This window comes from Leucopleurus acutus (assembly GCF_964270905.1).
Source record: "Leucopleurus acutus genome assembly, chromosome: 3".
In the NCBI taxonomy this organism is placed as follows: Eukaryota; Metazoa; Chordata; class Mammalia; order Artiodactyla; family Delphinidae; genus Leucopleurus; species Leucopleurus acutus.
In genome coordinates, this window is record NC_139145.1 from 67,433,682 (window position 1) to 67,448,146 (window position 14,465).

General features: G+C 38.0%; 1 protein-coding gene across 6 annotated transcripts in view; it reads left to right on the top strand.

Moving 5' to 3' along the window:
• RAPGEF6 (Rap guanine nucleotide exchange factor 6) overlaps positions 1-14,465 on the top strand; it is a 221,816-nt gene that overhangs the window by 160,015 nt on the left and 47,336 nt on the right. For all 6 annotated transcript variants that reach the window (XM_082837180.1, XM_082837181.1, XM_082837182.1 and 3 more), the window contains 2 exons: positions 7,353-7,593; positions 10,355-10,512. In XM_082837180.1, the coding sequence (XP_082693306.1) occupies positions 7,353-7,593; positions 10,355-10,512 (399 nt within the window). The remainder of the gene's footprint in view (positions 1-7,352; positions 7,594-10,354; positions 10,513-14,465) is intronic.

Here is a 14,465-nt window from a genome sequence, read left to right on the forward strand (position 1 = left end):
TCTTTTCACTTGAGTCCCTTTCACTGAATTACATCATGCTAAATCTGGCATATAACAGTCTATTGGCAATTTCCAAATATTATATAAGTTTAGCATAGAATAAGTAAGCCTTAACAGTTTTCGGATTTCCTAGACTTTGGACTAGTATCTAGAAATATCGACTTTTGGGTTAAAATAAAAGGATTCTGATTTTGAAAAATATGAAAGCAGAGGTTGCTCTGACACTTAAAGCATATTGTTTAGTCTCTCTATTCAGTTTCTCCAGCTCTGTTTCATAGGGTTCTTTTTATTATTATTATTTTTTGGCTGTTTTGGATCTTCATTGCTGTGCATGGGATTTCTCTGGTTCCAGCGAGCAGGGGCTACTCTTCATTGCGGTGCGCAGGCTTCTCATTGCAGTGGCTTCTCTTGTTGTGAAACACAGGCTCTAGGTGCGCAGGCTTCAGTAGTTGTGGCACACGGGCTCAGTAGTTGTGGCTCGCAGCCTCTAGAGCACAGGCTCAGTAATTGTGGCACACGGGCTTCGTTGCTCTGTGGCATGTGTGATCTTCCCGAACCAGGGCTCGAACCCATGTCCCCTGCATTGGCAGGTGGATTCTTTACCAGTGTGCCACCAGAGAAGTAGCATCAGTACCTTTAAATTTTTTTGTTCCTGGCACATAATAATTACTAACTAGTATCAAATGTGGTTGTGTATAAAAACATAGAGGTAGTATAATGTAGTGGTTAACAACATGGACCCTGGGAGACAAAATTGATCTGAAGGCTGCAAGAGGAAGAGAAACCACAACCTCCAAACTCTTTGGATGGTGAGAAGCAATTGCCCAACAGAACCCTAGATTGGATGTTGCAGAGTGTGGGAGTTACGTGGTGCTACAGAAGGGGGCCCGTACCCTCAAGACCTCCTTCCTTGCCTCAGCCAGAGTGTAATCAGCCAACATTCTCCCCATGCGAAAAACACCAAAGAGTATCTCATAGAAATATTAGTAGAAAATTTGTTGAAATGGAGCATTTTAGTCTGGATGTGGTGCCTGGAATAAAGTTCCAGTAACTCTGGCATTATCATGAAGCAAAGTTGAGCGATTAGGTCATCCTGCATGGAATTCACAGTCAGAACACCTACAAAAAGACAAGCTGTGACCAGAAAACAGATTTGTTTAGATGATACTAGGTACTTGGTCATCTTGTGTTAATTAGAACTGACAGCAAGGGATCACCAGTTATAAGAGAACCAGGATTTTTGAGGGGTGATGGTAAAGAACCTAGTAAGTGAGCTTACAGATTTTGGAGAAAATAGTTAATTTGAGGAGGAGAAGAAAACCATTTCTAGAACTCTGCACAGAGAGATATAAAAATCCATTCCTTAAAACAAGAGCAGGATATTTGGAAGAAAGACAGTCACTGAGAAAAATACCTCTTGGGGTTATTTTAAATATGCAAAGACATATTTTAGTAGAAAAGACAGAAACATACAGTAGAAGGAATAGGTAACTTGAGAAAATCAACTTTATAGAGCAAAGAAAGACAAAATGCAATTGAGCACTATTCCAAGAGATCTGAAAGAAAAAGTGCAGAAGAAAGTATTTAGGAAACAGTGGCAGAGGCCATTCCAGAATGAAAGAAAGATGTGACTCCCAATTCAAAGGACCACCTATAATCTGAGCAAAATTAGTTTAAAAAACTTGTCTTCTGTTTCTAGTATTGACTGAGAACAACTAAAGGAGCTGGCTAGTGAAGAGCTACCTGCCATTGAACAGACAAGTTAGACCTTAAAGAGGTAAACTGGAGCCATATCTGCCCTGGAGCATTTACCAGTACAGGAAAAGCAACTGAGAGTGAGATTTTTTGGTAATAGGCTCCCAGGAAAAGGTGAAAGAGTTGGAATCCTGCACTTGTTAAAAGCACAAACTCTGGATGTGTCAAATCCCTTACTACTCATCCTGAGACTGTACCCCCCCAAAGGATGTTTTCTTTCCCAGGGCTATTTTCCCATCCATAGAACGTAGCTGAGAGAAGGAGCTGCTGAGAGAAGGTTCGTAGTGTAGAGCCTACCAAAGGCCAGAACACTCTAGCATAACAACATTTGTTCTTGATTGAGAACGTAAGTATCTAACTCCGAAGAGAATGTGGACTGTACTCTAGGCAACTCAGAAGAACCTCAAGGTTTGACCTGGCCCTAGGTCTCCAGTACCTGGCAAAAGAAAATAGAAATCCTCTTTAGAAGATGCTAGCAGCAGCCTATTATTTGTAAAAATAAGTTTCCAAATACGGAGTCAAACAATCAAACATTGTGAGGCCCTCTTAAAAATCATTTTAAGCCAGAACCAACAGAAACAGAACTGTAGGAGCTCCAGAATATCAAACACAGACTTTAAGGTGCTATTTGATACGTCCTTATGTCCCTGAAGATAAAAAGCAAATTAAGGATTCTAGTTCCGGTTAAGATGGAGTAAACACATGCTATCCTTCATCTCCCACTGAACTCAACAGTAAAACTTAAACAAAAATCATGATCCATCTATTTGAGAACTCAGAGAATTCAAAGTACCACCACCAGAAGTGAATTTACCTTTTTTTTTTCACTCCAGTATCCCCTGGACTGGACTCAAGGCAGCATGAAACCTGGATGTGAATATTATGGTGCAGACCTAGAAGGACCCTGAAGCAGCCTGACTTAAGGACTGGGAAAGGAAACTCCTAAAGCTCAGACAGAGGGGGAATTCCCACAGATTTTTTTTTTTTTTCACTCTTGTTTTCTCCATATTCTCAGGCCCCAGTCTCCAAGCAATCCAGTGGCATTGAGTGACAAAATGTTCCTCACCCTTTAGTGAAGCAGTGGCTCCAAGAAAACAAAGCCAGTGTCACTGCTTTTTTTCCCCACTCTCTCTGTCCCCCTCTACTTGGCTCCTAAGGCACTGCAGTGGACAGTTTCCCTCTAGAGGTCCAAAAAAGGAGGCCTAAGGAACTAGGAAGTACCAGGTTGATAATTAAGATGGAGAAAACAACCCCATAAAGTTGTTTATGAAATCCTGGGCTCACCCCCATCCTGTAGGTGCGTGAATCTGATCCTATTTAGCATATCATAGACTTTGAGAACTGGCCCAAGCAGACCTCTACTCAGGTCCCAGACTGACCACTAGGTGGCACAAAGTGGACAGATCTGTATAGCACTGCAGAGGCTTTGAAAATTGAACACTGGAACCACAATCCGCAGAAGGCTAAACAAAAATACCAGCATTTCCCATAGGATGCAAATACGACTCAGAGTAATTTTAACTGTAACAAGGATTCGTCACAGTTTTCTTTGTATTTATTTTGTATGGGGTTTGCTCAGCATTTGAATTTGTGCATTGTTGTTTGCTTATCAGTTTTAAAAATTTCATGGCCATTATTAATTACCACTGCCGCTTTTTCTTTCCCTCCCATGTGGGAAATCAGTTACTTATATGTTAGAAGATTTGCATCCCATCTATCTCTTACATTCTGTTCTATTCTTCCCATTTTTTTCTTCTTTCAGTTTGGGTATTTTGTAATGATCTGTGTTTAAGAAAGTAATCCTATTTTCTGCTGTATCCAGTCTACTGATAAATGCATGCACTGAATTTAATTTTAGATATTTTTCAGGTCTGGAATATCCACTTGAATCTCCAGTTCTCTGTTGCACTTCTTCATCTTTTTCTTCATCTTTCCATCCATTTTATCTCTTTTCCTCTCTGTTCTTTAATATATTTATAATGGTTATTATAAAGTCCTTGTGTGTTAACTCTAACATTTGGATTATCTTTTATTCTGTTTTTCCCTCTGGCTGTTTTCTTTGTGAGTCTTAAAATTTTTATTGTATGCTGTACTTTGTATATAAAGGAACCTTAGTAGTGAAATTAGTATTTTCTCACAGATAGGATTTGCCATTTCCTCTGTTTAATCACATAGGGTAAGGAGAATTGAGCTGGGTCAGGCTGGGTTGCAGAATTACTTAGACTGTGTCCATTGGGTTTCAAGCTGAGAGACTTGTCATGTGCTTGATGTAGGCCCCTCCTCTAATGGAACTTTGTTTCTAACCACTGAGAGATTGTGGGAAATTTCACTCTGCTTACCTTGTCCTCCTACCTCCTCCCCCACCTCCAATCTCTTGATTCAGAATCTGGTACCTTTCTGTCTCCTTTTTTTTTAAGTTTTTCCCTTCAGAGGTTTTGAGCTTAGCTCTTTAGCCTCCCACCCCGAGCAGATAAATCTGTTGTGTGTTTGCTGGAAGTCTCTCCCTGTTGTGTGACTTTGTCTCCTGAGTACCATGAGATTCTAAGAAATTTCCAGCCTCATGCCTTGTCTTACTAATAGAGATATCTCATGAAAAAAGTGACACTGCTTTGGTGCCTCTCTGTATTCCAGTTTTCTTGCCAGTACTCGCAGCCATCAAAACTTCTCTTTCCTCTAGTAGAGTCCTTCTACCTGAGCCTCACCTTCTGTTTATATTTAGATCAGCAAATGTCCCCAGAGAAGAAAACAGCTGGCAATCTCAGTTTACCCTCTTCCTGCTTGAGTTTTTATTCATCCATTCCTCTTACTTTTCACAACATTCTAACATCTTTAAAAATCCCACCACTCAGGGCTTCCCTGGTGGCGCAGTGGTTGGGAGTCCGCCTGCCGATGCAGGGGACGCGGGTTTGTGCCCTGGTCCGGGAGGATCCCGCGTGCCGCGGAGCGGCTGGGCCCGTGGGCCATGGCCGCTGAGCCTGAGCGTCCGGCGCGTGTGCTCCGCAATGGGAGAGGCCACAGCGGTGAGAGGCCCGCGTACCGGGAAAAAAAAAAAAAAAAAAATCCCACCACTCAGATAATTTTATTATTAACATTTTAATTGTTTAATAAAAGTAATACATGCATGTTTTGCAAATTATAATACTAAAGAAAGTCACCCAGTGGGACCATATTGTGTACAATATTCTATACCTTTCCACAGCAGTTCATACAGGTGTACTTCTTGTGTAATTGTTATTGCATCGAATTCCATCACACTGTTATCATAATCTATTGATCTGATGTCATATTGATGGATGTTTTAGGTTGTTTATAGTTTTTGCTATTTACAATGATGTAATAATCCTTTGTACTTATCTTTTATGTTTATATAGATATAGCTATAAGATAAATTCCTCACAGTAGAATTACTTTTATAGTTACTGCGGTTTTACTTTCTAAAAGTTTCCCCAATCTATGTATGCTTCATTCATCAATGTATAAGAATGCCTCTGCAGTGGGTATAATCAACTTTACAGTTTCTGATATACAGTCTTTAATAATGAAGGAAGTTGAGCACTTTTTTTATGTGCTAACATTTCTTCTTTATGAACAGTCTTCATTTGTCCATTTTTATGTTGAGTTATTCATCTTTTATTGATTTGTTTGAATGTCTTATAAATAAATAACAGTATCTCATGGTCTTAAGGGTTGCAAATTTTTTCCCCAGTTGTCTTTTGACTTTCCTTGTTTGTTCATTTGTTTTGGGTTGTGTGTGTAAATACATATACACACATATATGTAGAGAGAGAAATCTTTAATCTTTGTGTAGTCAAATTTATTAAACATTTCTTTTATTCTTGGACACCTTCATTTTTGGTTCATATATTATATCTGATATTGATGTTTAATGGTATTGTAATTATATTTGCTTACCGACATTAATTTTTGTCCCTCACTATTTTTTTTTAGTTTAACTCAATCATTTCTTTATCTACAAATCACAAGCTCTGCAGATTTTTACTTATATACACAAGTCCAGTGAAGATACAAACTACTTTTTACACTCCTGAGTCACCTTACATACACACTGCAGCCAGGGATATCTGCTGCCCAGAGATTTCCTGTTGCTCTTAACAGAAAATTCAGACACCTTACCATAGCATTATCAAGCCCTTTCTCTACCTTGTTCTTCAGTCATCTTCATTTTCTTGAATTTTCCTTCTACCACAGGTACTTTAAACTTGAGATTTCCTCTACCTAGAATTAATCCTTCTTCTCCCTTTTCCTAGTTAAAATCAACTCACTTTACTGATCTCTTCTTAACACAGTGACTTAATGAAGGACAATTTTCCCTTTCTTGCTCTCTTAACTAGTTCCTCACATTATGTTCTCTCCATACCGTATATCTTTGACTGACTATGTTTCACGACAGGAGGAATCTGCAAACATCTAGCGTAGTGCTTGACATGTTCATAGGTCAGTAAATATTTTTTGAATGGATGAGTATCTTGATTTTAGCTCAAAACATTTTTATTTTTACCACGTGGCTTAAAATAAAGTGAAATTTTTTAAGATGACTGAAAAGAATTTACTGTATTTTAAGCAAGCAAGGATTTCCATTATCTTGAAGACAGAAACTGTGCTTTTCTTTTTTTTTTTTTTTTTGCGTTACACGGGCCTCTCACTGTTGTGACCTCTCCCATTGCAGAGCACAGGCTCCAGACGCGCAGGCTCAGCGGCCATGGCTCATGGGCCCAGCCGTTCCGCGGCATGGGGGATCTTCCCGGACCGGGGCACGAACCCGTGTCCCCTGCATTGGCAGGCAGACTCTCAACCACTGCACCACCAGGGAAGCCCAGAAGCTGTGCTTTTCATAAGCTTGCCTGGATCTAGGCAAAGAGATTGCTGGAAAGGCAAATGCCCCACTGTGCTTGTACTTTCCTTAAGGATGAAGTAACTCACTAGACTTAGGATTGATAGAAAGTTATCTACAAATGCTTGATTTTTTACTTCAGACCGCTGTAGTGAATGCTTAGTAGCTTTCACTCTACAGAATTAAGTCTCACAGATGTTACCTTGAGGAAATTGTCATATATTACAAAATTTAGTACTGTTTGTTTCTGGTAAAAGCAGGTCCAGCAGAGCTCTTCCCATTTTGTTGATGGCTAAGTTTTACAAAACAGGGCCTGACTTACAGTACTTATATCTCATCTCAAATGATGAGGGATAACATATAAATAATAGAATCTAAATATCTATTTCTATAAAATCTGGGTTGATTAGCAATTATATTATACTGCTTATTACCTAAATAGGAACCTTGGGCTTTTGAAACATGCTGGCAATCTGCCTGCTTCATTTTTGTTTTCCCCAGTGAATTTCTTTTATCACTATTGGACAACATCATAAGTACAGTCAGGTATAAAAGCTGAAAAATGGATATAGCTGATTAATAGAGGGTGAGTATAAATTTCGTAATGAAATAAGTTTTAATGGGTGAGGCTGTGAAAGGCCCAGTGATAGAAAGCAACTATGTTTATTTTTAAAATTTGTTGTGGATATAAAAACTTTCTAATGAGAAGAAAAGAAATGACAGTTTTATTTATTTATTTCTACAGTGTTCAAAGAGTTACTTACCAGGACCGAACAAGAGAAATCTGGTGTTCCTCATATTCCCAAAATTGCTGAAAAAAAAAGTAATCGCCACTCAATCCAGGATGTACCAGGAGATATTGAACAGACATCACAGGAGAAAGGAAACAAGAAAATAAAAGCAAATACTGTTTCAGGTGGAAGAAACAAAATCAGGAAAATTTTGGATAAAACACGATTTAGTATCTTGCCTCCAAAACTGTTTAGGTAGGTAACAGCAATCTTAGTCATGTAGGCATTTTCCTATTGACTGTAAAGATTTTTGTGGGAGAAGGGAAGTTTTGGGTCAGTTTTGTTTTTTATACAACTATTGCATCATAAAATCTACAAGCAATTCATAAATAAGAGTAAATTCTAAATGTCACCTCATCACTTCCAAGTAGTTACCATTGTTAGATTATATATTCTTCCATTAGCCTTGTTTTGAATTTTAGAAAAGATTGCTTGTTTTATTCTATGAAATCTTTTTTTGTATATTTTGGTCCAATATCAGTCCCTTGATCTGCAAATTTGGACACTTTAAAACTTGGGACATATTCACTGATACTAGTTTTTTGTCTTTTTTTAAAAAAATAATTTATTTATTTTTGGCTGCATTGGGTCTTTGTTGCTGCATGTGGGCTTTCTCTAGTTGCGACGAGCGGGGGCTACTCTTCGTTGCAGTGCGTGGGCTTCTCATTGCGGTGGCTTCTCTTGTTGTGGAGCACAGGCTGTAGGCACGCAGGCTTCAGTAGTTGTGGCTCACGGGCTCTAGAGTGCATGCTCAGTAGTTGTGGCGCACGGGCTTAGTTGCTCCACAGAGTGTGGGATCTTCCTGGACCAGGGCTGGAGCTGTGTCCCCTGCATTGGCAGGCGGATTCTTAACCACTGTGCCACCAGCAAAGTCCCTGTATTATTCTATTTTAATTTCAGTAAAAGTACTACTATCTTCTTAAAAGTAGGAATCCTGTATTCCTCTGTGCCACAATGCTCACCTACATTACCTAATTTAATCTTTGCCATAGTCCTGGGGGATCGATAGTATTATTCACAATTTTGGAGGTAACCAAGGTTCAGAAACAGAAAGGAATTTCCCTGAGGTCACACAGCTAATAACCCAGGTCTGTCTGACATAGCTTGCTCTTGACACACTTATCTTTGCTTTCTTCCGTGTCTTCATGCTTCTCCCTGACTTCTCTCTCTCCGTCTTATCCTGGCTCTCATCCTTGTCTGGCTCCTAACAGTCCTTTAGCTGTTTATTTAACAGTCCTCTAAACTCCATCTTACATAGTTTCCTAATCTGCCTGCATCCTATTTTTAACTCCTAACATATTCAGGAAGTATCCCATATCACTCAGACCTTATTAATCCATCCCAAGATAATAGGTAAGTATTCTGTGATAACTGTTTGTATATGTAGCAAATACTGGGTAGAATGCTACACTGAAAAAAATATAGATGGGAATTAATATTAACCTAAAGCATTGGTTTTAACCAGTTAAACCAATGCTTAGGGCTTCCCTGCTGGCGCAGTGGTTGAGAGTTCGCCTGCCGTTGCAGGGGACACGGGTTTGTGCCCCGGTCCGGGAGGATCCCACATGCCGCGGAGCGGCTGGGCCCATGCGCCATGGCCGCTGAGGCTGTGCGTCCGGAGCCTGTGCTCCGCCGCGGGAGAGGCCACAACACTGAGAAGCCCGCGCACCGCGGAAAAAACAAACAAACAAACAAACAATGCTTAGAACTAAGTGGTATTTTGGTTGTTGATGCTGACGGAAGTCTTCATTGCTGTCCTATGTTTGTATAGGATTGTTTTGCTTATCCTATGTTTTATAGAACTTTTGGGGATATCTAAACCTTAAGTGACAGGGTTACATTTATTTGTTATTTTTTCTCTTAAATGGTTTTAGAATTGCCTATTTAACACCTCTAAAATATTTTAAAGAAAATATTATATTTGCTTAAATATGTCCATTTAATTGATATATGTTTTTGAAACTTTTACAGGCAGTTAACTTTCGATGACTTGCTTTCTGCTTTGGTTTTGATGTTCTCATCTAGGGAACAGCCAAACAACTAGACTTGAGAGGTCACACAAGAAATAATATACCCTTAGAATAAACTAGACTGTAAAATTCTTTTTCTTCTATTTTCATTTTTGGTCCTCTTTTTCCTTCTCCTTTCTATTTGTCACATATTGCTCTTGTTGTTTGTTGCAATTTTCTATGTCGTCTTCCTGTTTTCTTTTCTCTGTACTTGCTGGTTTGAGCAGTTCCCAGGTTACTCATATGTTTAAAGACCTGTCTTATTTTGTCAGTTGAACCTGGCCGCATTGTTTTCTACAACCTGCCATATTTTTGGCTTGGGTTCACACCCAACTCCATCCTTTGCCTAGAAGGTTACCAAGCTTTTCGGTCAAGAGGATGAACCTTGCTGCAGCCCTGTGCATTGTTGGGTGTATATATGTTAGTGTCTAATGGAACTGGCAGACCTCAAAGACTCCCCACTCAGGTTCATTTTCTCTACCAAAACCAGCAGAAACTAAATATGAAATACAAACATTACAATGTACATTCCACCCTTGAACAATGCAGGGGTTAATTCATGTAAAATTTATAGTTGGCCCTACATGTCTGTGGTTCCTCACATCTGCGGATTCAGCCAACCACGGACCATGTAGTACTGTAGTATTTACTCCTACTGAGAAATATCCGTGCATAAGTGGACCTGCTTAGTTCAATCTGCGTTGTTCAAGGGTCAACTGTAGTAGAATTACCTAGATGTGTAAGTTAAATTTTATTTGAGTGTAATTGTTAAAAAATACTTTATTGCCATTTTCATTATTACACTTGTCCTATTTTTTAAATTGCTGTACTATTTTAAAATCATTACTTTGAATTGGTCCTATTATGCCTTAGTGCACAGAGAACAGAAATGTTTACTGTTAAGACCCCTCAAATACTTTAAAGTGATATATTACATTCTTTTGAAGTGATGTAGGCCTGAGCCAATCACAGGACGACAGCATTGTGGGAACGAGACACTGTAGGCACAGTTTGGCCATAATGCCTATCCCTGGAACACTCTCATCCAGCAGCCCCGATCTCCTGCAGCCTACCACCAGCATGTTGGATTTTTCTAATCCCTCAGGTAATTTTTGTTTATTTTATTCAGCCATGTTGGTACCAGATAGATAAATAGGTGGTTGAGCCTTGTGCAACAAATACTGGATTTGCTTGCAGTCCTCTTTTCTCACCTCTATATTTTGACTTAATGCAAAAAAGCTAAAGAGAACATTATGTCTTTTTGTCTAAACTGGAGTGGTGGTACTTCCATTATGAAAGAGAAGTACGTTATCTGTTGGTAACCCTAATCAGAGCAATGGAATGAAAGCAGAGATACTTCTTCTCGGTCAAGAGACATGTTACCCAGAATGTGGAAAGGAATAAGACAGATAGATTATTTTAGTCTAAGTTGTCTGACTTACCTTCCTCTGTGATGTACAGAAATGTGTTAGTAGTTTTCTAGAAACACTGATTTTTCTCTCCACCACCTGAAGCTAAAGTTGTTTTTGTTATATACAGTATTGTTAATTAAAGTACTATATCATCTTTTTCATTGGTGTTCAGACTTTCATTGTGGGACATCATTTATTTTTCTGCATCTGTTCATGCTCAGAGGCAGAAATTGTCATCTAACTATGTAACTGCAAAGGAACACTTTGAAGAATTATTTATATATCCACCATTTGAGTGGATTTGAGATGGCTTTAAGTAAAAGACACATACAGTTAAAAACTGAAATATATACTTGGGTCCAAGGAGAGGAGGGAAAAAAACACCTCTACAAAAATGTGTCCATTTGCTTAATCTTTTGTTAGGTTTTCTGTTACATGCAGCTAAGCTCATTTCTACTTGATAAAATTGTCAAAAGTTTATAAGCCAAATTTCTTGCTGTGGTAAGTGAGAGCTTTCATAAACTCACCACTACTTATATCTCCAGTCTCAGGTTTCAACGTTTTAACCAATCCATTCTCCAAATTTTATAACAATATAAAAGGTGCTCTTATAAAATTAAAAAAAAAAAAAACCTCTACAAAGATGGGCATAGTTGTGATTCAGCTTCAGTTTTGACGCTAAATCTCTATCAGCTAGTGGGAAGAACTCAATTATATAAATCTCAGCATTAGATAGGAGGAAGTATAAATGTAATAGTAAAGTTTATGTTTTAATACAGCAACATAAATTTAAAATGTAAGGCATAACATAAAAACACAGTAGAAAGTTGTTCTGCACATTGTTTCTTCCTTTTTATTTCAGTTGCTTCTTCCCCTCTTTAGAGAGATTCCTAAACCCAATAATCTGTCTTTGATACACCCTACCCTCTATGTGACTACCAGTGTTATTTCTAGAGTGAAGGTTTCGATGAGTCGTTACTTGGCTTAGAAATTTCTAGTGATTTCTATTAGTCCCGGGTTCAGTCATGAGATAGAAACCACTCCATATGTTTAATATCAGAAATTGTTACCAAGTATAAAGTAAAGTGTTCTATGTAAAAAGGTAAAAAAGCAAGCACGAAGGCATCACAGGAAACTGCAAACTAGATTCAGCTTCTGGCACTTGAAAAAAATGCCACTACCAGGGTGAAGGAGTGTTGCTTGAGTGATACTAGAGCCAAATACCCAGAAGTAAGAACATAAAGCAGCAAGTCTCTTCTTCCTCTAACCTTGCAGTCTACCTCTGGTGTCCTTTTTTGGCAGAACCTAAGAGGGAGACAATTGGCAAAGAAGAAATGTGGTTTGCAGAGTCCCAGCCCCATTGTGGCAGGGCAGCATGGGTTTGGAGCCTAAAGACAATAACTTAATAACTGTTGGTATCCAATTTTTAAAGCATAATTATCAACCCCTTTTCTAGCCTCCTGTTCTGCCATTCTCCCCACTGTTACCTCTTCTGTCTTTCCTGAGTATGACATGTACCTTCAGAACTCTCTTTGCCCATGTTGTCTGCCACCTTTGGTGTTTTCTCCCTGCATATCCCATGAAATGTTTCTTATTCCTCAATGCTGAACTCAGTTGTTACCTCATCTGGGAATCCCAGGTCCCTCTGATGCAGAATCAGTATCTCTTTTTCCAGAAATCTCTAGCACATTTTCATTGTCTCTCTTACATTGCTTGTCATGCGATAGCATGGGAATTTATTTCTGTGTCTGTGTGTGTGTGTGTGTGTTCCACAGCAGAACTTCTTACACTATGTTCACAAATAAAATACTTAAGCACTACAAAAGCACAGACTAAATATGCATCTGTACTTTTGTAAGACAAGTATTTAGGGATATATGATTTATAGATTGACTTATGATTATTGATTTATGGCTGTGTTTTTGCCACTGGCATATCTAGAAGTGTGGCTGGGTTGCAGGGTGGGTAAGGGATGGGTAGAAGGGAGAGGAGAGAGAGAAGAAGTTGGGGATTTAGCTGGGGGTGCGAAAGGAAGAGAGAGGTTGGAATTACTAAAATTCAGAAACTGTAAGCCCCATGGCACTGAAATTCTTAGCTCTGAAGAGGATGTACTACTCAACTTGATTTCAGATTGATTGCATAATTCTCTCAATGAAAACATGTTGAAAGGGCTGAAGATGCCCTTTCAAAATCTATTCAGAGAAGGTCAGTCTGCAAAGCTCAGTATGTAGCCTTTGTCCATATCAGCAATATTAATGAACACATACAAGATAGGAATTTAACTTAAAATTATATTTGTAAACCCCCAAATGAGCAACTTTACAAAAGGCTTTCTGCCATGCTATTTGTATTTATGTTGAATAAAATATTTATTACCAATTAATTCCAAATTCAGCTCCGTAAATCATATATGGCAGCACTGAATTTTAGATTAGCTGTGTACATCACGTATGTATATTGTAGTACATGTGTGACATCAGCCAAGTTTGACTAACTTTTATCAGTCTACATCTCAGTTATATTTTTGCTGCGTGTTTTAAATTGTTATTAGAAAGTAAGGACAAAGCTACAGAACTGTTTAATAGTTTGCTTTTGATTGCTGACTTTTTTATGGTTTTGCTTTGTTTTTGCTGCCTACAGCTGTTGGTTTTTACTGTAAGTATCTTGAAGACTATGGTATTTTATTGCTTATGTTTGTATGCAGTATTTTACTATATTTTTAAAAGTCAAATAATACAGAATTGAATGAAATAGGAAGCAGAACTTTTCTATACACTTACAAGGTTGCCAGTGTAAACTGGTGTGTATTCTTTCAGTCATTTTCTTTGAATATATATGTTTTTATATTCATAGAATTAGAGTATACATGCTATTCTGTAACTTGTGAAGTGTTTTCAGAATTTTTGAACTTAATGTGAGATGAGGCCTAAAAGAAGAATTCAGAGTATAGCTAAAAGGATTTTAAAACTGAATTTTTTTTTCTGAGTCTTCATATGGAACTTTTTGCTTATTCTTTTTTATTTAATAGCACAAACTTTTTATTTGACTTCGTTAATATTAGTAAACTTCAAATTCTTTTTGCATTGCAAGTATTTTAACTAATTTTTAATTGTAAAGGAACATATATTAAAGTTTTTATTTGCAGAGAGAGGATAAAATATAAAAGTCTCCGCTTTCCAGAATTAACAATTGTTCATTTACTCCTACATCCTTCCAGAAATTTCAGAGCACATAAAATGTGTGTATCGTTTCCTTCACCCCAAATGATACAATTTTTTTCCACTTAGCCCATTTCACTTAGCAATATACCGTAAATACCTTTCTGTATCAGAATGTATTCTACCACGATTTTTTGAACATCTGATAGCCTTGTTTAACCAGTCCCCTTTTAGTGGATGTTTGCAGTGTTGCCTAAACCTCTGTGTTTACATATCTTTACATGTTGTAGGTTTGCATTATTGATATATTTTAAATTTTGTCAAGATTTTTGTGGAAATTTGCTTTCTTTTTATATAAGTATCTATGAAGTATTATCTGTTTTGCCTCTTGGCCTGCAGAACATAAAATATTTGCTATTTGACCCTTTGTAGAACAAGTTTGCCAATCCTTAATCCATACCATTATACCACTACCCTGTGTTTGCTTT